Here is a 27,267-nt window from a genome sequence, read left to right as displayed (position 1 = left end):
CCATCTACACTAACAGAAATTGGGAATAAAAGAATAAATTCAGACATCAAAGCAATGAAGTGATTGGAAGGCCAAGGAAAACCAGGGTAGGAGAGGAATGGATCTCTTTATTCAGTATAAGCCACACTATGTCAAAAGAGCTCTGAGAACACAGCATACCTACTTACTTGTCAATGTCTAGGGAAGTCTGGGCAACTGTCCCACTGTCACTCTTGCTCTTGGACTCTTTTTGTCTCCGAGTCAATACTTTGGGAGGGAGGGGAGGGAGGGAAAGAGTAAGGAAAGGAGGGAGGGAGGGAGAGGAAGCAAGGAAGAGAGGGAGGGTGGGTGGGTGGGGAAGAGGGAGGGAAGAAAGGAGGGAAGGACAAAGAAAAAGAAAAAAAATGTTAGTTGGCAGTAGACTCCAAATATAAAAGACAAAATGTATGCGAAGAAGCAAAGTTTAAAATCCTATTCCCCTGGAAAAAGTGCACTGTGTGGGAAACCTCTGCTCTTCTAGCAGAGAATAACACCTGTAATGTATGAACTGAAATTGCCAGCCACAAGATATTCCTGCTAATGAGAGATCTTTTTATCCCCTACTGCCATGAGATTTAACGATCTAGTCAAGGGGCACCCAGGTGGCACAGTCAGTTAAGTGTCCCACTCTTGGTTTCAGCTCAGGTCATGATCTCAGGGTTGTGAGATGGAGCCCCAAGGGCTCTGTGCTCAGTGCAGAGTCCACTTGTCCCTCCCCCTGCTCATGCTCAGGCATGTACTCTCTCTCTCTGTAAAATAAATAAAATCTTTTAAAAATATTTTTTAATTTAAAAAAAAATCTAGTCCACATAAGGAAAGGTTTTGTGTAGCACCCCAACTAGCAACACTGAATCCCTTTACACTTTCCCAACCAAAATTCTGTCTGGTGTGACACACACTCCAATGATGTATTCTATGACATACAGTAATGATAGCTACATCTATATGAGTACCCATATTAGCTCTAATCTTTACTCTAGGAAGTGCTCCAATTATAAGAGGAAAAAAGTTCACAATGGTTAACACAACCAGTTTTTCCCACCACACTAGGACCACCTTCCAGTGCTAGTGGGTATAAACAGCTTTAGCCCAGGTGGCATACCAATACTTTGTCTCACAACAAAAGGCATCTATTTATAAAATAACAGTCTCTTAAAAGATCTTGGAGGTTAATCAACTGGTTTCTAGTCTTCAATCCTTACAGTAACAAGAAAAACTATAACCATCTCACTTCCAATCTTGTCTTCTTCCCTCCTGACTTGAAATCCCCATGCCATAGAATTTAGGAAGGTTATTAGTTCACAAAATAATTAGTCTGTAAAGCACTGATCTAGTCAGCAGTCAGGAAACTTTCTCTAAAGGGCCATAGTAAATACTTCAGGTTTGGCAGGCCATATGGTCTCTGTCACACTACCCAACTCTACACTGTAGTAGAAGGCAACCATAGACAACATATAAATAAGGGGTGTGGTATGTTCCAATAAAACTTTACAAAAACAGATGTCTGGCTGGATTTGGCCCCCAGCTGTTCATAGTTCACCTTTCCTTCTAGTCCAACCTTCTACTCATTAAAAAAAAAAAAATGCCTTCTATAAGCATCCCCAACAAGTAATCATACAGTCTCAACTTGATTATATACATTCACTGAGGGGAATTCACTTCCTCCTAGGGAAACTCATTCTATTGCTACACAACAATCCAGTTCATTCTGTATTTACTGGGGACTGTATGAGTAAGTTTACCCCCTTTTCCATAAGTCAGCTCTCTGAACACTTAACAAGCTACATTACAATCTTGGATTTACTCAGTTGTCTGCCCCCAGTGAAATGTAACCTTCTTCAAAGCAGGGACTATATCTAGTCATTAATCCAATCTCTAATGAGTGCAGAAACTTTTGATTGCCTAGGTTAATTCTAATCTTCAAAACAATCCTCTAGATTGGTATTACTATTCTGCCCTACTCTAAAGGTATGGAAACAAACTCAGAGGAATTAACTTTGCCAAGCTATCACAAATGGTAAGTGGTAGAACTCAGGATACATCTAGATTGGTCTCATTTCCTATACCCAAGTTTTACGTTCCTAGTTGACCTTACGTACAACCCCATTTGTCAGTCTCTCTCTTTATATGGACCAAATACTCAACAAGCAGTCTGACCAGTAGAGAGAACACAAGAACTACAAACTAACCCACAGAGACTCATATTCTACTAAACCAGCCAAGACTGTATTTGCTTTGTTGAAAATCTTAAATTGAGCTTAAAGGTAATTAAGATTCATCCCCTGCCCTTCCAAATTATCTTTAAATAAAATTTTATCAGGACAAGTCTTCTAATTCTATACTTAGGTAACTAAGTTGTTGGTTATTTCCCCCCCTGAAACACAGGACTTTATATTTATCCCTGTTCTTTTCAGCTGAACATTCTAGTTTGTTAAGATCATCTCCAGTCTTGATTCTGTCATCTGATGCTATCAACTCTCTTTTCCAGCTTTGTGTCATCTGCATATATGACAAGCATGCTTTCTACATCTTCATCCAAGTCACCAAGGAAAATGGTTATAATAAATGACATGGCCATGGAAAGAAACCTATGGCATTTTACTAGATAAGCCTGTCTTCTTCCTGGTCCAAATTTCCTTTAAATACTTAATCAAGCAAGTATTTATTGAGAATCTTCAATGTGCAAGTAATTTGGGGGATATATAGGAAATTATGTAGTAGGGTCCTTGTTTTGTTTTGTTTTTTAAGATTTTATCCATTTATTTGACAGGGGGCGGGGAGAACAAGAAGGGGGAGCTAAAGAGGGAGGGGGAAAAGCAGGCTCTCCACTGAGCAGGGAGCCCCATGTGGGGAATCCATACCAGGACCTGGGATCATGACCTAAGCTGAAGGCAGGCACTTAACCGACTGAGCCATCCAGGTGCCCCAGGGTCCTTGTTCTTAAGCTTACAGTTTACTAAGAGAGACAGCACATACACTAAATAAATATAACACAAGGTGTAAAAAGATATGCATAATAAAACAAGATCACATATACACAAGCAACTTTTTTTCCTCCTCCCTCACTCTTTCCTTCCCTCCCTCCTTCCCCTCACAAGCACTATTAATAGTGTTTGTCTCTGGGGAGGATGACAGGGACACTTGGGGAATGCAATAGGAGGGTGGCATATTTTTACACTATATACTTTTCTGTACTGTTGAATTAAAAATTAAAAGGGAAGAAAATAAAAGACCAGATTATAGAGAGGTCTTAGATACAAGTTAAAGTACACTATCTATTTCTAAGGTTCCTTCCAACCTACAGATTTTATAAGTAAAAATAAAGTACTGTAGGAGAAAACCATCCTGGACATAGCCATATAACCACCTTCAAATCCACCTCCTATTCTATCAGCCAGTCCACATTTCTCCATCTTATGTATAAGGACTTCATGAGAGATTTTATCAAGTGTCTTGCTGAAATCAATTCTCAAAATGATGGCACCTCACAGATTACAGAAACCTTTAAGGGTTGTTTTTTTTCCCCTCTCTCTATTTGTCCTCCATCATGAATACCAAATATTTTTCCAAAAGAAATACTTGGAAAGCACTACACAGGCAAGGCTGAGAAAAGAATTGCTTCTAGCACTTTATATCTACCCCTATTGCACTTAGCACATTTCTGTTGTTTATATGTCAGCCCCCCTTCTACACTAAGCAACTTTCTGAATTCAGAGATTCTGGGTTTTGTTTCCTCAGCATCCTCAGCAGAGTACAGCATTGATTAGATGCTAATAAACATTTGCCAAATTAAATCACAGAAATGTACTCAAAAAAAGCTCTTGTTTTATGAGGACATTCTCTGTGCCAGGGACTTTATAAACATAATTTCTATTACAACAATTCTGCAAGGCATATATGATTATCTGTACTTTTTAGATGATGAATATTAAATAACCTGATCAAGATCACAAAACTAAAACAATAATAACAAAGAAACACGGCACCAGGAACACAATAAGAGTCTAACGTCACAGAAGCCTATGTTGGGGCACCTGGCTAGCTTAGTTGGTGGGAGTGTACAAATCTTAATCTCACAGTTGTGGGTTCAAGCCCCATATTGGGTGTAGAGCTAAAAAAAAAAAAAATCTTAATGGGCTGCCTGAGTGGTTCAGTCATTAAGCGTCTGCCTTTGGGTAGATCCCTCCTGGGATCAAGCCCCACATCAGGCTCCCTGATCAGTGGGAAACATGCTTCTCCCTCTCCCACTCTCCCTGCTTGTGATCCCTCTCTAGCTGCTTCTGTCAAATAAATAAATCTTAAAATATAAAATTAAAACAAAGAAGCGTATGTTATTTTACAAGAGCAGGCTGCCTTTCCTGGGAAATAAGAGGGTAAAGGATGGGAAAAGAAAAAGTTATAAGTGGTAAATGAGTGGGCAAGTGAAAAAGAATATGAGGGGAGAGATTTGGCCCATGGCTGAAAACTATATGCTAATTCTATTATTAAATGTTATGAGCAGAGTGAACTGGACTGGACCCTACAGCTACATTTTCCCTTTGAAATATATTACCCTATGAAGGAGCATGAAGGTATATGTTGTTCTAAAGGAGCCTATAGCTTTAGTTTCTGAGGGCTGACACAGCCGTTTCAAATAGCTGCAGGAAGAAATTTAAGTCCAAAAACCTAACTACTGGTGACAACAGCCAAAGATTTCAAAAGGAAGCAATGGAGTCTGAGGACAACTACCCAAAAAGCAACTACCAGGTAGGAGGGATAGAAGAGAAAGGAGGAATAACACTGAGAGCTGAGAGAGCTGCCTATAACCTACGACCATTAACTCAGGCCTTTATGTAATACTGGATGGAAAACATCCTTAGGAGCTGTGCTTGGGACTTGGCTTGGCACTGTTAATACATTAAAAAGCAGCAACACCTAGCAGAATAAAGTGCATTGACTTCAGAGTTGTCCAAGTTAGGATTCTACTAGCTGTGTTGGGTAGAGTAACTTGGGCAAGTAACTTAACCTTAGTATCAGTTGACTTACCTACAAAATAGAGGTAATAGCATACCCTCACAGGTTTTGGTAAAGATCCTATCAGATAATCCAAATAAGTTGTAATAGTATCCAGCCCACAGAAAGTCCTCAACAAACCTTTGTTGTTATTATTATATAATTCCCGTTATTATTCCAGATTATTACTTCTTAGCTTTATCTAAATATTTAAGACTACCCTTAGAATGTTAATTAAAAAATTAAAAAAAAATTTAAAAAAAAAAAGACTACCCTTAGAACCAGTGCCCATCTTATCTATAATTTAGATTAGGTCTTAATCTTTAGTTCTCATACTAATTTGTACCAACAGAATGGTCAAGTAAGTAACCAAAACCTTACAGAACAATTATCAATACTGTGTAAACATTTGTTTCTACACTGTTTCCAAAATCTAAAGAAGACAAGCAATCAAAAATAAAGACATGTGGGGGTGCCTGGGTGCCTCAGTCTAAGCATCTGCCTTGGGTTCAGTTCATGATCTCAGTGCTGGGATCGAGCCCCAAGTCTGGATCCCTGCTCAACAGAGACTGTCCCTCTCCCTCTGCCCTTCCCTCTCGCTCATGTGCTTGCTCTCTCTCTCTCTCTCTCTTTTTCAAATAAACCCCTCTAAAAAGTAAAAACATGTGGCCTGGAACTGTAAACATTGAAGATGATGACTCCTTGAGGAGAGTGGAAATTATATATACAAACAAGAGTAATTCTACTCAGTCTATCTCCCTCAAACTCAAAACTACCTCAGCAGAAAAAATGGGAGGCCAGAGTGGTGTCTGGGTGGCTCAGTCCCATGTCCATCTCCCTGCTCAGCAAGGAGTCTGCTTCTCCCTCTCCCTCTGACCCACACCCATGCTCATGCTTTTGCAAGCCCTCTAATGAATAAACTTAAAAATTGTAAAAAAAAAAAAAAAGGGGGGGGGGAGGCCACAGGATTGTAGGTATGGTCCTGCTAAGACTAACCATCCTCCAACCTAGCATCTCCTCAGTGGGAGGTAAGAGGAAGAAGGGGAGGCTTGTTCCATCCGCATGATGCCTATCTCAGTATTACCAGCCTCTCCTTAAAGACCCAACAAAAAGGCTATCATTAGAATTATCTACCATTTTCTGAGATGTGTGGCTATTTAAACTGAAATCTTAATTAGAATTAAATAAAATTTAAAATTCAGCTCCTCAGTCACATGAGGCGTGATGACACAATCCAGTCCACTGTAGTGTTCCTGCTGCCTCAAGGACTTTATTATTTTTTCTTTTTAAGATTTTATTTATTTATTTAACAGACAGAGATCACAAGTAGGCAGAGAGGCAGGCAGAGAGAGAGGGGAAGCAGGCTCCTTGCCCAGCACAGAGACCGATGCGGGACTCGATCCCAGGACCCTGGGATCATGACCTGAGCCAAAGGCAGAGGCTTAACCCACTGAGCCACCCAGGCGCCCCTGCCTCAAGGACTTTAAATATTTCTTATGAATAAGTCTCTGGTGATGAATTGTTTCAGTGTTAGTATATCTGAAAAGTCTCTATTTCATCTTTTAAATTTTTAATAACATTTTTAGTTTGGAATAGTTTAGAATTGTAAAAAAGTACTGGAAAGACAGTGTAGAAATTTCCTTATAACGTTCTTTATAACGCTCACTTTCTTCTAATGTTAAAATTTCACGTAACCACGGTACCTTTGTCAGAACTAAAACATTAACATTGGTACATAATATTTTTTTTTTTTAAAGGAGACTCCACAACCGTCACGGAGCCCAACACAGGCTCGGACCCACGACCCTGAGATCAAGACCCGAGCTGAGACCAAGAGTTGTCTCCCAACTGACTCAGTCACCCAGGCACCTCTTTGGTACACAACTATCAACTAAACTCCATACTTCATTCAGATTTCACCAGTTTTTCTACTACTACACCCCCACCCCCGCAAATATTCTTGGATCTAATCTGAGATACTTTATTACATTTAGTAGCCCTCATTTTTTAAAGATTTTTTGCTGGGTATAGAAATTTAGGTTGGTAACCTTTTTCTTTCAGGATTGTGTAAGATTTTGCCTGACTGTCTTCTTGCCACCCCACCAGCTACCCCACTTCCTTTCACATACTATGCACTTACAATCTTATCTCTTCACCACTCCTGCCATCATTCTTGTTGACTTTAATATCTGCTTATTAGACAGAACCATATGGAGTTGCAGTGTGTTGTTCCTAACAAGAAATCTGATTAATTCTTCTATTTCCCATCTGCACGTAACAGGTCTTTTTTTCTCTGAATGATATTCAGGGATTTTTTCCCCCATCTCTGGTTTGAAACGACTTGATTATGATGTGCTTTTAAAATTTATGATGCTTTTTTTTTTTTTTTCTTAAGATTTTATTTGACAGAGAGATCACAAGTAGGCAGAGAGACAGGCAGAGAGAGAGGAGGAAGCAGGCTCCCCACCGAGCAGAGAGCCTGATGCGGGGCTCGATCCCAGGACCCTGAGATCCTGACCTGAGCCGAAGGCAGAGGCTTAACCCACTGAGCCACCCAGGCGCCCCTATGATGCTGTTTCTTATGCCTGTGCTTCCTAAAACATCTTGGATCAACAGATTTATAGTTTTTATCAAGTTTGGAATTTTCTGAGTCATTAATTCCTCAAAATTTTTTTTCTGTCCCTTGTCCCCCTATAGGGACTGTGGCTACCTGTGTATTAGGCCACCTAAAAATGGTCTCATAGTTCACTGATATTTTTTTCGTTTTTGTGTGTGTTACATTTCAAGTGCTCAATCGCCACATGTGACTACTGGCTATCATATATGACCCCACAGATAGAGAACATTTTTGTCATGTGGACACCTCCTTTGGCTAGCCCTGCTCCTTTGAGAACCACGACTAATCCTATCCCGCCTTAAGTGTTTACTTTGGACACCACAGGAAATCCAAACCTCCCGTGGCAGCTCTCATCACCTAGATTCTCAACCCCACCTGACTGTTATCTGGAGGGACTTTTGTAAGCTAACTTGATCTTCCTATTCTCAAAATGACTTTCTCCCTTGGAACCCGTGTCAGTGATCAATAAAACCCCCGATGTTTTCAGCTGCTTGTGTGAAAGTTTCCTTCATCCTCTTGGTCTCACTGAAAGATGGCTGTCCTCCGAAGATACTGTTTCTCTTTGCACTTCTCAAGTACTGGCTATTTCTTCTTCTTTACACCACAGTACTACTGACCTGGAGGTGGGGTAAACAGCCTCTCATTTGTTTCCAGACTACTAGAAAAACCTAGTTTGAAACACAAACCATTGTGCTAGCCCTGCTACCCGCCCGCTGAAGTCATCTACTATCCTCCTGGTCACGTGCCCCTTACCAGCCACACCACTTCCTGGCCATTCATTGAAAACTTTAACATAGCACTTACTATCTTATCTCTTCACCACTCCTGCCATCATTCTTGGTGACTTTAATATCTACATATCAGTCTGAAGCCTATGAAGTTGCAGTTTTCGTAGGTTCAACCTAGGGTATGGCCGTCCAATACGCCGGCCTCTCAGTTCCTTGACCTTTTGGCTATCAACTCCCGTGGATCATACCATCTCAGCCTTTCTCAAGTGGGGTTCTGAGAGAAAAGTAGGCCTAATGCCCAAGACATCCATTGTATGTAATGAATTAGCCTCTGTCCTTTGCATCTCGAATGGTACCAGTTATGTGCGATCCTTGGGAGAAGTAAGAAAGAGCCAATTCATTTTCTGTGTTCTCCGGTTCCAGTTCAAGAACCCTGATTCCTCAACCCTGGTTCTGGTTGAGCCTGCCAGTGATAACTGTGCCACTTCCAAGATCTCATTTTCAGATGTCCCGTTCTCTGATCTCTGATCACCACCACCCATCTCCTCCAAGTCACTCCCTCTAATATCCTGACTCCAATAATCCTTCAGCCCCACTGGGATGTTCTAATTCTAGACTATCACCTTTTCATTGTCCATTACCCTGTCATGGCCTCACTTTTTACCTAACTTAGATTTCACGGTTATCATATTAACCATTCCCTTGAATATTCTCTCAACTCATTTCTAATTTCTGTTGTACTCCCTGGCAAAACTCTATTTTGGTTAAATCCAATAAGTAGGTAGACTACTTATTATGTGTCCTTACAAGCAGCACAACAGTGCTGATGGGCTCACAGTATATTTAAGACCGCACAGCTCGAGTGGCCCCTCAGTACTGCTCAGCAATCATTATGTTTCCATAGTCAGTTTATTCTTCTACTCTCCCAGAGACTATTTAATTTCTCCTCTGCTATCCTCAAACCTCTAGTATCCATCCTGACTCTGGAGTCACCGTTTTTTGTTTTGATACAACAACTTTATTGAGATATGATTCACATATTACATAGTTCACTAACTTAAAGTGTAATAATTCAGTGGTTTTTAGTATATTCATAGTTGTACAACTATCACCACTATCAATTGTATAGTATTTTCCAATAACTGAAAAAGAAACCTGTTCCCATTAGCAGTCACTCTCCATTTCCCTGCTAACCTCCAGCCCTAGACAAACCACTGATTTACTTCTGTCTCTATGGGTTTGCCTATTCGGGCATGTCATATAAATGGAATCATACTATGTTTGGTCTTTTGTGACTGGCTTTCTTCACTTAACATATGTTTCCAAGGTTCATCCAAGCTGTCGCATATATCAGTAATGCATACCAAGGAATTTTTTTGGGGGACCACTGCACCATTTTATCTTCCCACAGAAAATGTACTTGGGGGGGGTTTCCAATTTCTCCAAATTCTTCCCAACATTTGTTACTTTTATTTTTTTTTTAAATAGCGATTCTAGTGGGTGTGAAGTATCTTGTGGTTTTGACTTGAATTTCTCTATTGACTAATGATACTGATCATTTCTTCATGTGCTTGTTGGCCATTTGTACATCTCTGGAGAAATATCTACTTCAGTGCTTTGGGTTTTTTTAATTTTTTTTTTTTTTTTTTTTTTTTAGATTTTTATTTTATTTTTATTTGACAGATAGAGATCACAAGTAGGCAGAGAGGCAGGCAGAGAGAGAGAGAGGAGGAAGCAGGCTCCCTGCCGAGCAGAGAGCCTGATGCGGGGCTCGATCCCAGAATCCTGGGATCATGACCTGAGCCGAAGGCAGAGGCTTTAATCCACTGAGCCACCCAGGTGCCCCGGGTTTTTTTAATTTTTTAAAATTAACATAAAATGTATTATTTATTTCAGGGGTACAAGTATATGATTCATCAGTCTTACACAATGCACAGCATTCCCCATAGCACATACCCTCTCCTACGTCCATCACCCAACAACTGCATCCCTCCCCACTCCTCCCCTCCAGCAACCCTCAGTTTGTTTCCTGAGATTTAAGAGTCTCATGGTTTCTCTCCCTCTCTGGTTTCATCTTGTTTCATTTTTTCCCTCCCTTCCTCTATGATCCTCTGTCTTATTTCTAAAACTCCTCTTATCAGTGAGATCATATGATATTAGTCTTTCTCCAACTGACTTATTTTGCTTAGCATAATAGCCTCTAGCTCCATCCACATCATTGCAAATGGCAAGACTTTGGTTTTTTGATGGCTACATTGTATTCCATTGTATATATATACCATATCTTTACCCATTCATCTGTTGACGGACATCTAGGCTCTTTCCATAGTTTAGCTATTGTGGTCAAGTCCTTTGTTTTAATTGGGTTATCTTTTTGTTGTTGAATGGTAAAAGTTCTTTATATATTCTGGAATCCAGACCCTTAAAAGACATAAATTCTGCAAATATTTTCTCCCATTCTGTATATTTTTCTTTTTACTTTCTTGATAGCATCCTTTGGATGTACAGCAGTTTTAAATTTTGATGGTGTCTAATTTATCTATTTTATCTATTTTTGTCTTATATTGCTTAAATTTTTGGTGTCATAACTAAGAATCCACTGCCAAATCTAAGATCCTGAAGATTTACCCCTAAGAGAGCTACAGAGTTTTTAGTATTTACATTTAGGTCTTTGATCTATTTTTTGTATATAGTGTGAAGTAGGAGTCAACTTTTTCTTTTGCATGTGGATATTCAGTTGTCTTAGCACCATTTGTTGAACAGACTATTTCCCCCTACTGAATTATCTTGATAGCCTTGTTGAAACCTGATTAGCTATAAATGTATGGTTTTAATTCTGAGCTCTCAATTCTATTCCATCCATCCATCCATCTATCTCCTTATGCCAGCAGCATACTGTCTTGATTGGTAAGTTATATAATTAGGAAGTGTGAACCCTCAACTTTGTTCTGTTTTGGCTATTTTGGATCCCTTGAATTTCCTAATCTCAAAAAATGGAGTCATAATTAAACCAGTTGCTTAGGACAAAACTATGGTGTTACCTGAGTTTCTCACTCCAGAAAATCCTGTAAATTCAATCTTCAACATACATCCCAAATTTGGCAACTTCTTTACCTCACAGCTATCACTATGATCCAAAGAAACATTAGACCCTGCCTGGAATATTCCAAGTGCCTCCTGTTCACTTCTAGTTTTGCTCCTGGCCTTCTACAGACTACATTTCACACAGTAGCCAGAGCTGGATTACATCACTTCCTTGCTCTCAACCGTTCCATGGCATTTCATCATATTTAGAATAAAGTGCAAAAACCCAGATAATCTGATCACTGATCTGATCTCTCCTCTCTTTTCCCCTGTTGCTCATCCCACTGTACTCATTGTGGCTTCCCTGCTGCTGTAAGACACATGTCAAACACACTCTTGCTTTAGGAGCTTTATAGTTATTCCCTTTACCTGGAATGACTCGATTCAAATATCACCTTAAGAAGTCTTCCTTGGGGGCTGCCTGGGTGGCTCAGGGGGTTAAAGCCTCTGCCTTCAGCTCAGGTCATGATCCCAGGGTCCTGGGATTGAGCCCCACATCGGGCTCTCTGTTCGGCGGGAAGCCTGCTTCCTCCTCTCTCTCTCTGCCTGCCTCTCTGCCTACTTGTGATCTCTGTCTGTCAAATAAATAAATAAATAAATAAAAACCTTTAAAAAAAAAAAAAAAAGAAGTCTTCGTTGATCTAATAAGTTAAGAGCTCCCCTCCACCCGCCGCCCACTGCCTTCCCTCTCTATCCTCTGATTCTTGCCTTATTTTTCTTAAGTTTTATTTATCATTTGTTTTATCCATGAGAATGTAAGCTTCATGAGAGCACAGATTTCTCTTTTGTTCAGAACTGTATTCTCAGCTTGTATAAGAGTATCTGGGTTATAGTAGGTGCTATATATAAATTGTTGATTGGGATTGTCAGTAAAGAAACATAAATAATACAGTATAAATAAATAGTCATCTTCTGAATTTTACTCAGGGGGACTCTCTAAGTTGAGCACCCTACAATGGGCTTAGGCAGAAACCAAAATCAAAGCTCCCTTCTTTCAACCTGATCCCCAGTCACAAAGTGTGATTGATTCTCTCACTGAAAGATTCTCCTATCTGTCCACTTCCACTGACACTCCTTTGTTACTTCTCTCTCTGTTTCTAGCTTCAACCCTTCCAATCTTCCATACTGCTCTCAGAATAACTCAGGCCCAGCATTAACAGTGGGAGTACCCTGGAAGTCTTCCCTGACCCAAGAAGGCCCCAAACTTTACACTTAAACAGGGCCCTCTGTGCATCTATCACAGCACTTTTCACACAACACTCTATTTACTGCTTTACCTACTTATCTCCCCTAGCAGACTGTCTCTTAATCACTTCAGTATTCTACATTCCTGGCATAAAATTGACACTCGATATAAACATATATATAATTCATCAATTTGGCAAGGTCGTTTCTTATTCACAAGTTTTCCGGAGTATTTTCTTGGCTTTAAGAACAAGAGAATATTTTGGGGGTGCCTGGGTGGTTCAGTCGGTTGAGCGCCTACCTTCAGCTCATGTCATGACCCTGGGGCCCTGGGATTGAGCCCCACTTCTGGCTCCCTGTTCAGTGGGGAGTCTGCTTCTCCCTCTCTTTCTCTGCCCCTCCCCCATGCTTGTGCACACACTCTCTCTCAAAATAAATAAATAAAATCTTAAAAAAAAACACAATAGAATACTATTATAACTTAGATGGAATTATCTCTTGAGTCTGATCTAAAATAACTTTTGAAACAGAAAAGCCTTATCTACCTCATTCCATTCAATAAATAAATTCCTTTTGCTCTCTCAGGTTACTAGACTTGATAATCTTATTCTACTGAAGATAGCTTCTAATTCAAATACTCTAATGATTATGTTGACACTTCCTAAGTATAAACAACCCTAAAACAGGCAGGCTTCACTGGGTCCACTTTACAGATGAGCAAAATAAAGACTCAGAGGCCTCAATTCTGTAAATACCTGGTCTTGGATACAATTCCAAGTCTGTTAGACTCCAAAACCAGTACCACAATACCAAATTGTCTTCTTTGTTTCAGAGAAGCCATAAAGGTCCCCTGTCCTATTCAAGTTGTAGTAATTTCCTCTCAAGTTTAGAGATAAGCTTGCTTTCTCAAGAATGTTGAGCTCCTGACCCTAAACTTCAGTGCTGGTATAGTTAGCCATTGCATCTAAAGTGTTAGCATGGCTTGCTCAATACCTATCCATACAAAGACAAAAGTAATAATATAAAAATATTCTTAGCAGTGCCCCCCAACCTGAGGCTAAAGGCAAGAGTAAATACTGAGAAAAATCTTTAAGTCACATAATCCCTACTTAAGATACAGAAATAAAGGGTCTACCACCATTATATTTTTATGAACAAAATTCCTCAATCTATGAGGTATTGAATAATTTAGAGGTCTTAGGAAAACAGTCACTTGTCTAGTTCTTACTAGTACTTGTGCATAATATTTATAGCAGAATTTTTTTCTTTAACAGCTGGAATTTAAGCAATTTGACAATATTTATCTAGAATTTTAAAATAATTCATATCTACTGACCCATTAATTATACTTTTGGAATCGATACTGAGGAAATCATCTGAATTTAAATGAGATTCATAAGACAAAGATATTTTATCAAAGCATTATTTGTAACAATGAAATATTTAAACAACCTAATGTTCAAACACAAGATGAAATACTACACAGGAATTCAAAATAAAAACGGAAAATACACCAAAATATTAACTGTAATGGCAGGGGGGTAATGATTTTTCTATGTTGCCTTTTTTTTTCCATATATATACCACTTTATAACTGTTGAAATATTAGGAGACAGGCTGCCTGAGTGGCTCAGTCAGCTCAGGTAGTAATTTCAGGGTCCTGGGATCAAGCCCCACGGCAGGCTCTGTGCTCAGCAGGCAGTTGCTTGAGATTCTCTCCCTCTGGCCCTCCCCCTACTCAGAAGGTCTCTCTTTGTCTCTCTCTCAAATAAATAAATAAATAAATAAATCTTAAAAAATATATTAGGAGACACCCTTCATGAAATAACAGATCTAGGCAATGATCACCAGTGACCATTAGTTGAAAGCACTGGCTTTCCAATGAATGAATTAGGTTAACCCTACTGATCAATCGCAACATCATAAAAGATAACATCATAAAGATTGCTTCCCAAACTGATGCAATATGGAACATACAGTATCATCTATAACATACTCTTCTCAAAAAAAAAAAAAAAAATCCAAACTGAATCTGATCAAACCTTGGATCTGATCAAACCTCAAATCTAACTAGATGTTTTCAGAAATCACTGTCTAGAACAGAATAACACTAAAGATAGAATAGGGATACAATCAGCAAAATCCAGAAAGGGAATTCTGAAAGACAAAAAGCTAGTCTCTTTAACAAATAAACTGTAAAGAAAAAAAGAGAGAGAAAGGAGGATAACAGAGATTAAAAGAGACTTGAGTGACATCAACCAAATGCAATGTGTAAACTTATTTGGACCCTGATTTGAACAAACTATTTTTAAAAACTTATGAGATAATTAGGGAAAAGAGATGCTGACTGGTGTAATAATGGTACTGTGGCTGTATTTTTTAAAAAAATAGTCCTTATCTTTTAGAGATATATATTAAAGTATTTATAGATGATATATGCCTAAAAATTGCTTCCCCAAAATCTAGTGGGGGGGTGGGTGGGAAGCATGTTATAAGTGAAAAAAGATATGTCATATGTTAATACTGCTGAAGCTGGAAAATAAGTTTATAAGGATTCATTTTACTGTTAAACAATGAAAATAAAAACTAGGCTCAACATAAAATGTGCCAGTAAAAACTATGTTAAAAAAAAAAAAAAAGGAAAGAAAGGATACATATCAAATTATAGCAGTGGTTTGGATTGGACAGGGCCATGGATAATTTTTTTCTGAATAAAATTTCCCTAAAATCTTCTACAATAAAGACATGATGCTCAAAAAAAACTGTTAGAAGGCAAATGATCAGGAGTAGAGCCGTTGGGAAATGGCAAATTCCAGATCTAAACAGGATAAGTCATGGTAACCCATAACCTCTTGTAGTAAAAACAAAGTGCTCAAAATAATTGATAGGCACATACCCAAAATTTACAGAAGACAACCTCAAGGGACTTCCCCTGATCAAATCTGGAACAACTGGAACACCAAAATGACTACTGGAAAGAATGAATTACAACACACTGAATTTAAAAAATAAATCCAGGGCACCTGTCTGGCTCAGCTGGAGGAATATGCAAATCTTGATCTTGGAGTTGTGATTTTGAGCCCCACACTGAACACAGAGATGACTTCAAAATAAAAAAATCTCAAGAAAAAAATGAATCCATGAGTTCATTCCACATTAAAAAATACTAACAAGGGATAAGGAAGAAAGTTCCTCTTCACAAAAGAATGTCAGCTAATCAATGTAGAACGGCAGAAATTTTAAAAAAAATAATCATTTACTGTTATAGTAATAATTAATTTAAGCAAGAATCACCAATTGATGCTAACACCGAATCACCAATTGCTGCTAACACCATGGGTGAAAGCCTGCTTGGGAACAGAATATTCATATAGCCTCAAAGCACTACGCCATAGATGACATACTGATCACAAAAAGGGGAAAGGGTAACTTCATAGAAAAAAAATCTGGTAGACACCAGCTTAAAGAGAAGATCAAATTTAACAATGCCACTAGTACAAACTGATGATTTGCCTTTGATGTGATGTTACGGATTGACTGCTTGTGTCCCCCCATAATTCATATGTTGAAATTCTAACTCCCAATGTGACAGTATTAGAAGGTGAGGCCCTTGCATAGTGATTAGCTGATGAGAGAGTGAAGCCTTCATGAGTGGGATTAGTGCCATCATAAGGGGCTGAAGAAACCAGAGCTCTCTCCTTTTATCACATGAGATGTAGCAGAAAGTCAGTGATGTATAACCCAGAAGAAGGCTCTCTAGAACTCAACAATGCTGGCACCTGATCTCAGACTTCCAGCCTCCAGAATTGTGAGAAATAAATTCTGTTGTTTATAGGCCACAGAATAAATTCTGTTGTTTATAGTCTGTGGTACTTTGTTACAACAGCCCCAAATAACTAAGACATGATGCATTTAGAAGACTACAACATTCCCTTTGTTATATTCTTGCCAAAAATGTTTAACCTGAATCTAGTAATATAAAAACATCAGACAAATCCAAACTGACGAATATGGTGAGAGGAAAAACTTTTGAAAGGGAAGACCCACTTTCTGTAAATAAACTCTACCCAGGTATCCTACTGACTCCAGAATCACTCATGTACAAGAGAGAATCCAGTTGAGGATAAAGGAACCAAATTAAGATTTGAACTGCCTCCCCAAACAAGAATGAGCAGTTTGATTCCAACCCAGTTAACTAATAAAACAAACAATACTTTGAGAAATAAGATAGACTCTAGAATATCCACAAAATAACATTCACAGTGCCCAATATAAAATTCAAGATTACTTAACATACAAAAAGAATGAGGCAAATGTGACGTTTTCAACTTACAGGAGTACAACAATTTGAATGATCACAGATTTCTTATCATAAAGTATGGAGGCCAGAAGAAAGTGGAATAAAGTCTTTAAAGTGCTAAGGGGAAAAAAATACATATCAACCCAATTCTATATTCAGTAAAAATATCCTTCAAGAATGATGGTAAAACCAAGACCTTTTTAGATAATAATATGCTAAGTTTGTGGCCAGTAGACCTAAACTGTAAGAAATGCTAAAGGCAATTCTTCGGGCTGAAGGGGATGATACAATATAGACTCAGATCATTAGGAAGAACTTCAGAGTATTAGAAATGATTACTATTTATTACTATAAAAACACAGAAATCTTTAGCACTGTTTTGTGGGGTTTAAAATATATAGAGATATACATGAGACATTTGACAACTACAGCATAAAACAAAAGGGAAAATACAGTAAATGGACTTATATAGTTATGAGATTTCTATACTTTTTTAAGAAGTGGTGTAAGTAGACTGTGAAAAGCCTACTATCCCCAGAGCAGCCACTGAAGATACAAAGAGGTATAGCTTTAAAAAATTCTATTAACAGGGACGCCTGGGAGGCTCAGTAGGTTAAGCGGCTGCCTTGGGCTCGGGTCACGATCCCAGCATCCTGGGATCGAGTCCCACATTGGGCTCCTTGCTCCACGGGGAGCCTGCTTCTCCCTCTGACTCTGCCTGCCACTCTGCCCACCTGAACTCTATCTCTCTGACAAATAATAAAATCTTAAAAAAAAAATTCTATTACCATATTCAAATAATCAAAGGAAAAGAAAGAAAAAAAAACGGAAAAAAACAAGAGACCGACAACAAAACAATAAAACAATAGATCTAAATCCAACCATATCAATAATTATATTTTAAATGTCAACTGACTAAATTTTCCAATTAAAAATTAGAGATTACAGAATGGATAAAAAGCATGACTCAATGGTTGGCTGTCTAGGAGAGACTCACTTTAAAAATAAAAATGAAAATATTGGGGCACCTGGGTGGTGTAGTCAGTTAAGCAACCAACTTGTTTTTCACTCAGGTCATGATCTTAGGGTGATGATCCTCACTCAGCATGGAATCTACTTAAGTTTCTCTTTCCCACTGCCCCTCTGCCCCTTGAGCATGTGCTGTCTGTCTCTCTCAAATGAATAAATAAATCCTTAAAAAAAAAAATACAGGGTACATGGGCTGCTCAGTCAGTTAAGCATCTGCCTTTGGTTCAGGTCATGATCCCAGGATCCTGGGATCGAGACCCACATCAGGCTCCCTGCTCAACGGTGAGCCTGCTTCTCCCTCTCCCTCTGGACTTCCCCTGCTTGTGCTCTCTTACTCTTTCTCTCAAACAAATAAATAAAATCTTAGAAAAAAAAAAAAAAGAGAGAGAGAGGTGCCTGGGGCTCAGTGGGCTAAAGCCTCTGCCTTCGGCTCAGATCATGATCCCAGAGTCCTGGGATCGAGCTCCACATCAGGCTCTCTGCTCAGCGGGGAGCCTGCTTCCCCCCCCACCCTGCCTACTTTTGATCTCTCTGTCAAATAAACAAATGAAATCTTAAAAAAAAAAAAAGGAAATACAAATATGTTAAAAAAAAGGTATACTAGGCAAACAGTAGACATAAAAGGGCTGAAACAGCTAATACTGTTAAGTTGTTCTATCAGATAAAATATACTTCAAGAAAAATATTAACAGAGATAAAGTTGGAAACTAAGAAATATACTTACAAGTTGACTCTAAAATTTATACAGAAATGCAAAAGACTGTAATATCCAGCAATCTTTAAAAAGAACAAGGGGAAATTTGCTACCTGACTTCAAGACTTACTATGAAGCTACTATAATCAAGATATTTGCATCATTAGCATAAAGATAAACAAACAGATCAGTGAACTATAATAGAGAACCAAGACCTCACTTACATGGTCATTTAATTTTTCTAAAAAGGCAACAAAGTGATCAGGAGGGAGACAAACCGTAAGAGACTCTTAATCTCACAAAACAAACTGAGGGTTGCCAGGGGGTAGGGAGAGGGTGGCTGGGTTATGGACACTGGGGAAGGTATGTGCTATGGTGAGTGCTGTGAAGTGTAAACCTGGCGATTCATAGACCTGTACCCCTGGGGCTAATAATACATTATATGTTAATAAAAAATTAAAAATAAAAAAAAAAGGCAACAAAGTATTACATTAAGAAAAAGAAGTTTTTTCCACAAATGGTACTGGAACAACTGATAATCATACAGGAGAAATAAACCACAACCCTTACTTCACACCTTCCACAAAAATTAATTCAGAAAACAATAAGCATAAAAGAAAAAAACTGACATATTAAATTTCATCTTGAAACTTCTGCTCAAGACACCATTAAGGAAATAGGCAAGTCACAGACTAGAAGAAATTGTCTTAAGAACATGTGTGTGACAAATGTCTAGTATTCAGGACATACAGAGAATTCCTGTCTTAGTAATAAAAAGCCAAACAAACCAGAGGCACCTGGGTGGCTCAGTTGGTTAAGCCTCCAACTCTTAATACTGGCTTAGGTCATAATCTCAGGGTCATGAGATGGAGCCCTGCATTAGGCTTTATTGCTCAGTGGGGAGTCTGCTTGAGATTCTCTCTCCCTCTGCCCCTAACTCAAGTAAGTAAATCTTTTAAAAAAAAAAAAAAAAAAAAAAGTCAAACAATCTAATTTACTAGTTTGGTGATTTTGACAAAGATACCTACTACTCCTTGGGAATGACAGAATTTGTAGGTTGCTACAAAGATCAGATGAGATAAGGGTAAGTACAAATACATAAGTTCATAGTGCTTAATACAAAGCAATAGTAATAGGAGTCACTGTTATAAAGACTAAGAATATGTTATAGACCTGTAAACTAAAACTCTTTCTTCCTAAATATAAGAATTCTGTTTTCAAATAAAATCTCATTTGACACACAATATATAAAAACTCAAAAGCAGAGTTTTTTGTTTTTTTTTTTTTAGATTTTATTTATTTATTTGACAGAGATCACAAGTAGGCAGAGAGGCAGGCAGAGAGAGAGGAAGAAGCAGGCTCCCTGCGGAGCAGAGAGCACGATGCGGGACTCGATCCCAGGACCCTGAGATCATGACATGAGCCGAAGGCAGCGGCTTAACCCACTGAGCCACCCAGGCGCCCCTCAAAAGCAGAGTTATGAATGAGGTAGGTGGTAAAGGTAGACTCTTATAATAATACTAGTACTGGCTACCATACCCTTTCCACACCTCCACAGAACTCTCGTGAAAAACCAATGCTGTAGAACAGGGATAGGCAAATTATAGGCTGACTACCTGTTTTTAGAAATAAACCTTTACTAGAACATGGCCACCTAATTCATTTACCTATTATCTATCTCTAGCTGCTTTTATGCTATGAGATTACAGCTGTATAGCTGTGACAGAGACCATATGGCCTGCGAAGCCTAAAATATTTACTATCTGTCCCCTTAAGAAAAGTTTGTCAACTCTGGCTTTAAAAGAGTACATTTTCAGAGGGCCTACCTGGATAGCACTGTTGATTCTGTGGAGGGAATAAAAACAACTATGACACAGTTACTGTTAATAACAATCCTAAACTTATCTGTAGAAATCATGAGTGTTTTAAGTCTTAAAAAGGAACACTTTGCAGGTGTGACTCCTGTAAATTAAGAGTGCCTAAGAGATCAGTATCAAAAAAACTCTCTACATTGTATAAACCTCACTGGATCCTGGTTTCAAACAATTAGGAGACTCAAGGAGATGTGAACTCACCAAATATTTGATGATAATAATTTTTAGGTATAACAGTATAATGGTTAGATTGGCTTTTCTTTTAAAGAGATCTTGGGGTGTCTGGGTGGCTCAGCTGGTTGAGCATCCAATTCTCTCAGTTTTAGCTCAAGTCATACTTTCATGGGTCATGAGATCCAGCCCTGCGTTGGGCTCCGTGCTCAGCAGAAAGTCTGCTTGAAGATTCTCTCCCTCTACCCTTCTAGTGCTCTCTCAAATAAAATCTATTAAAAAATAAAATTAAGGGGCGCCTGGGTGGCTCAGTGGGTTAAGCCGCTGCCTTCGGCTCAGGTCATGATCTCAGGGTCCTGGGATCGAGCCCCGCATCGGGCTCTCTGCTCTCTAGGGGAGCCTGCTTCCTCCCCTCTCTCTGCCTGCCTCTCTGCCTGCTTGTGATCTCTCTGTCAAATAAATAAATAAAATCTTAAAAAAAAAAAAAAATAAAAAAAAATAAAATTAAATTAAAAAATAAACAGATCTTATCTTCCAAGGATTCTCAGTAATAATATAATGAAAGGATATGTGGGATCTGATTTGAAATAATCTGTGGAGAGGTGGTTACGGATGGAATACAGGTAATACAGCAGTGACCATGAGTTGATGAATGGGTGGATGCTGGGGTTCAAAGTACTACTATTCTCTCAATTTTTATGTCAAATTTTATGTTTGCATTTAAAACAAACATAACCCACGGTCCTTCTGCAAGACAATAGTAAAAATTAAGCTGGCCGTTTTCTTTTTAAGAAACTGGTATGAAAGGTAGCACAGATATAAAGAACCCAGAAAAAAACCCAAGAGGCTACTCTCTTAAAAATCAATAATGGTAGGGGCGGCTAGGTGGCTCAGTCGTTAAGCATCTACCTTCGGCTCAGGTTATGGATTCCAGGATCCTGGAATCAAGCCCCGCATTGAGGCCCACATCAAGCCCCACATCAGGCCCCACATCAAGCCCCGCATCAGGCTCCCTGCTTGGCGGGAAGCCTGCTTCTCCCTCCTCAACTTCCTCTGCTTCTGCTCCCTCTCTTGCTGTGTCTCTCTCTGTCAAATAAATAAGATTTTTAAAAAAAAAATCATTAATGGCAATTATATCAGTGGTCACATACTGTCATCAGAGCCTAAATTAAGGTAATACTAAATGTGTTTTGTATGGAGGAAAAAAAACCTCTGAACTTTTCTGAATTTTACTAGTGGCTGCTTTATCAAGGCTCCTATAGAAGTGAAATGAATGACAAGAAGTGTAATAGAAACATATAAGCTCTTTAAAATGCTAATAATATATATACAAAAGAAAATATATCCAAACCAATCATCCAACTTAAAAACTACACTATTCTCAAAACTCATTATTTAACTGTGTACTTCTGATCCCATCCTCTGCTTCCACCTACCTCCACCAAGATTCTCAAAATTATATTATCATCAGTTTGTTCTTATAGAAATATACAGTTTTTTTTAAAGATTTTATTTATTTATTTGACAGAGATCACAAGTAGGCAGAGAGGCAGGCAGAGAGAGAAAGAGAGAGAAAGCAGGCTCCCCGCTGAGCAGAGAGCCCGATGTGGGGCTCGATCCCAGGACCCTGGGATCATGATCTGAGCCGAAGGCAGAGGCTTTAACCCTCTGAGCCACCCAGGTGCCCCAGAAATATACAGTTTTAATGTAAATTCTTAAAATGATATATTGACTATTATATTAAATTTAGTGTTCTGAATCTTGTGTTTTTTTTTTTTTAACCTGAACATTCCTGGATAAGTCTTTGCAGTATAAGCTTTTTAATTATGGCTGATTGTGTAAAAAATAATAAATAATAATAATAATAATAAAGCTGATTGTATAGCCCAGTTCTGCCACTTTCTAGGTATGTGATATTGGGGAAATAATTTTTCCTCAAATTATTTTCATCAGTTTCCTCTTCTATAAAAGTGGAATAATATCTGCTTCAAAGGTTGTTATGAGAATTAAAGCAAAATATATAAAAAGCACAGTTCCTGGTATATAGCAGGTACTCATAAATGGTAGCTCTTATTGGTTGATATTAGGTATGATTTGTAAAGACTCAGCAAATTAAATCCTTTTACTAAATGGAAAAACAGTACCTTGCTATCAAGTGTTTCCTTTATATTACGCACTTAGACTCCTTAGTAACAAGTCAGCCTGTGAATGGACAATTTCCACAGCCACCACCAGAAGTAATTCTGATAACATCTGATCCTTTCACTTTGCACACATGCTTTTCAGAGGTAACTTACGTCATATCAACTCTGTTCGCTCGGAAGTAGTCTGAATCCACCAAACAGTTTTTTCCAGGTAACTGAAAAGCTGACAAGGTCAATTCTGATGAGATCAGATTTCATGTTTGCATTCAGGGATGAAGGATTCTAGTACTCTGGCTTCCTAAAACTGGCTGAGGCTTCCATGGTCTCCTCAAACTTTCTTGACTATGTATATTCCCATCTCCAGACATGGGAAGGCAGATAGAACCTGTAGCAATGAAGAATGCTAGCCCTGGAATCAAGCCAACCTGAGCTTTGGCCCTAGTTCTACTGCTTTTTAACTATCTGATGCTGGACAAGTACTAAACCTCTCCGATGACAGTTTCCTTGTGAATAAAGTGAAGATAACACTAATACTTATCTTCTAAGGTAACTAAAGTCCTGTCTATGGCCCTAAGGTAGTTCTAATGGAAATGATTTATCTAATATTAATTCCTTGAACTTTATTCTTTCTCAAAATGCTCTAGATGCTGAATTAAAAGGTGTGACTAGATCATGAAGTGTGAGATGAGAACTTCTCTAAAGTGGTTTTTAGCTGATAATACTCCTTCAACACATAATGCTTTGGGTATTAACTCAGGTGTTAATAAGAGCTATTTTATTTTTCAAGGAAAGAATAAGCACATCTGGCAGAAGAAAACTGTTAAAAGAAATCCTGAGGTCTGGCTCTTTAGCAGCAAGGCACAACGAGCAGGGGTAACTGAAGAAAGACAAAGTCAATGTTAAGAGGAATAAGATGAGAAGAGTGAGGGCACCTAGGACTCAAACAGACCCAGACTGCCATTTCATATGCCAAATCACACAATTTTATTACTGTATCACAATGGAGCAGATATGAGGAAATGTTCCACAGAAAGGTTGAAAAGAAGTTGGCAGAAGACAACCAAGATGCGAGGGGAGGGAAGAGGCACACTGCTGCTACATTATTAATACAAGAGAAGAAGGGTTACATGCAGTGCAACTTAACAAGTCTGGGATGAAAGTACTGGTCTAAGAGTTCATCCAGTAGCTATGGCAATAGGCATTCAAATAAGATGGTGGCCATCCCAGAAAATGCCAAACAGTTCTGGAGTCAAGTTATCAAAGAGGAATCTACTAAATAGCATACCAGTTTGGGCATCTGGCTCCTGCCAATTCCTCCTGCTGACTCGTACCAGGCCACAACCTTCTCCTACCTCATCAATAGCAATAAATTCTTTATCCTTTCTCCTTGATGCCCACCCCCTCCCTTAATTTTGCTTGGAATCCAATACTCTTTTCCCATATCAGTGCCACCTCTATTCACACCAATTAGATCTTTCTACAGAATCAGCACTCCTGTTCAAGAAATAAAAGCTTCGACAGTAATCACACAAGGAGGTTACTGTCTCAGGCTGCATAAATCTGGGAATTTGGTGTAAACTGATGGATGGATAGAAAAAACCTGGAAAGCACCTTGGAAGCAAAAGGCAAATCATTTATAAAGAACTTATATAAATGACTAAGAACCCAAAAGATACTTGGGCAAAGTTGAGAGAACAATTCTTCAAAGAAGAAAGACAAATTGGCTTTTTTAAAAAAGAAAAAAAATCTCAAATTACTACTAATCAAAGAAATATAAAGTATAGTGAAATGCCATTATTTATCTATCAAATAGGCCAAGATCTGTAAAAAAGAAAAAAAGAAATATTCCTCAACATTTGGAATGGTGTTGTGACAAGAACAGTCTCCTATGCTAGTGGTGAGAATTGAAATGACTGAAATCTTTCTAGAAAGCAATCTTAAAACTTTATAGATATAATCCAGTAATTCCACTTTTAGTAATCCAAGTTTAAAGAAGTAACTCTAAACAGAAATTCAGACAGTGCTTACACCACCAGCATGCTCAATTTTCTTTATTAAAAGATTTTATTTTTTAAGTAATCTCTACACCCAATGCAGGGCTTCAACTCTTAACCCCAAGATCAAGAGTCACATGCTCCACTGACTGACCCAGCCAGGTACCCCAAGGTTCATGCTATCTTAGATGTTTATCTTTAAGAGGAAAAAAAAAAAAAAAAGGTAAAAAAACCCATGCTTGATATAGGGGAACACTTAAATAAGAATCTGTTCTTTTTCTTGCCAACCAAAAGCAATCCCTTCCATCTTTATAAGTGGTTAGTGCCTCTATTTTAGTACTTCAGCTGATTTGTTATCATACTTAGCTATGCCCAAGTGTATTTGCTATACTGGACTGTAAATTCCCTGAGTATAAATCTGAGGTCCCAGTCGGCTCTCTCATATCCCTTTACCACCTCTTGAGAACCCCCAGCACAACACTTCACTAAATAATTTAGCAGAACACAAAAATTTCTGTTAAGTTGAATCACTGTACAAAGCAAATTAATCAACGACTTTGAAGACAGTATAATTTTATACACATAAAGACATACAAACAACAAAAGACATAAACAAATACTAAATTTAAAACTGACCTAATTCCACAAGATTATAAGAATATTAGATTCCCAAATACAGAAGTATTAGACCGCAATAGTCAAAACTACAGCCTTGTCCCTTTGACCCCTCCTTCCTGCCTGGAACACAAATTTGAGGTCTAAAGATAAAAAAAAAAAAAAAGCCACCTTGGGACCCCTAGGTGGCTCAGTTGGTTAAGCCGCTGCCTTCGGCTCAGGTCATGATCCCAGGGTCCTGGGATCGAGTTCCACATGGGGATCCTTGCTTGGCAGGGAGCCTGCTCCTCTCGCTGCCTCTGCCTGCTTGTGTGTACTCTCTCTCTCTGACAAATAAATAAAATCTTAAAAAAAAAAATAAGCTCTACATACCTGCAATTCAACAAATTATATTAAAAAAAAAAAAAAAACACCTTGAAACCATGACTCAAGAAACTACAAGTCAAGGGTTGTAGAGCCAAAAGAGAAAAGCCTAAATTCTCATTAACATTGCTGAGCTACTGCCTCATTTTAGATACCTTGTTATGTGAGAAAAAGAAACCCTATATATTAAACCCATTGTTAATGGTGTTTTGTGTTACTGTGATTTATAGAATTTTGTCACAGTTATCAATAGGGTTTTCTGTTACTCGTTCTGACTTATAAACAATGCGTACCCATCTACTTGGTTACAGTGACTAGACCACGGATGGACACTTAAATAAAGCCTAATCAAAAGTCTTTCTCTAGAATGACTTATAGTTTCAGGAGAAAGCACTCTTTCTTTCCATTAAAGGCTAAAAGTCTACAGCTGCAGGCAGACATCTTGTTCATCCTTGAAAAGACCTATCTATTGAATACAGACAAGCAGAATCAAGAGATGGAGGAGAGACATCATCTGAGACCCTAGATCTAGCTCTGTCTGAAACCTACGCCAGACTTCCCAATTACCATGCAAACTAACTTGTTTTTTGCTTAAAGGTTACTTGAATTATATTTTTAACACTTACATCCCAAAGAGTCCTATATACTATAGTGAAGTAAACACATAAAAAATTCTTTTACAGTTGAAAAAAACTCTACCCTATATTAACCAACATATTTCAAGTTAATTTGTCATTCTGCAATTGCCTACTATTTTCTTTCATACTGCCCATACTACAACCACACTGAATCACTTGTTCTTTCCTGTATACTGTTCATATTTTTATGTGATTTTTGCCTTGTACATTGATGCCCTTCTATCTTAATCTCTAATCACATTTCCTCAGAGACTGTATGTCCATTAGTAATTCTAACCTTGTGTTACAGTTATTCATGTGCATGCCTTTTCTGTCCAACTGCACTATAATCTCAATATGCTTGGATTTGTGTATTTCCCCACAGGCCTCAATCTCCAAAATCCATGTTTTTACTAAACCTATGCTATTTCCCAATTGTTAACACCTCAATAGTTAGGTGTCAATAGGAATATAGTTAATCTAACCTCCTAGGTACAACAAAAGTCATATTAACACAAGTGAGAAGATAAAGTGGGGGTACAAACTAGAGTCAGGTAGATAAATTCAGGTATATAAAACAAAAATAGTCAAACTTTGTCTAATTAAAAATTTTTTTTCATTAGAGATGTTCAGGTTTTATGATTTTTGCTGAGTCACCCAAGTCAAGCCTATTCTAGGCCTCAGTCCTCTATTAGCTGTTAGGCAAGTCTGTCTACAGAAAGGACTCTGACCTCCATCCACCCATTTACCCATTATTACTTTTCTAGGAGATATCCATGAAGAGAATTTCTACTCTTAACAGTATCCTGACTCTAAGCCACACCCCTGTATCTAGGCTCAAA

The 27,267-nt window shown here is 38.3% G+C and overlaps 1 protein-coding gene across 1 annotated transcript in view; it reads right to left on the bottom strand.

Annotated features, from left to right (window-relative positions):
• Positions 1-27,267, bottom strand: part of LOC111141182 (ubiquitin interaction motif containing 1) — a 132,017-nt gene that overhangs the window by 5,671 nt on the left and 99,079 nt on the right. The window contains exon 11 of the mRNA XM_022493561.1: positions 168-246. Within this exon, the coding sequence (XP_022349269.1) occupies positions 168-246 (79 nt within the window). The remainder of the gene's footprint in view (positions 1-167; positions 247-27,267) is intronic.

The sequence above is a fragment of the Enhydra lutris genome, unplaced genomic scaffold (assembly GCF_002288905.1).
Source record: "Enhydra lutris kenyoni isolate GAN:26980312 unplaced genomic scaffold, ASM228890v2 scaffoldscaffold5, whole genome shotgun sequence".
In the NCBI taxonomy this organism is placed as follows: Eukaryota; Metazoa; Chordata; class Mammalia; order Carnivora; family Mustelidae; genus Enhydra; species Enhydra lutris.
This window is presented reverse-complemented; position numbering and strand designations above follow the sequence as displayed.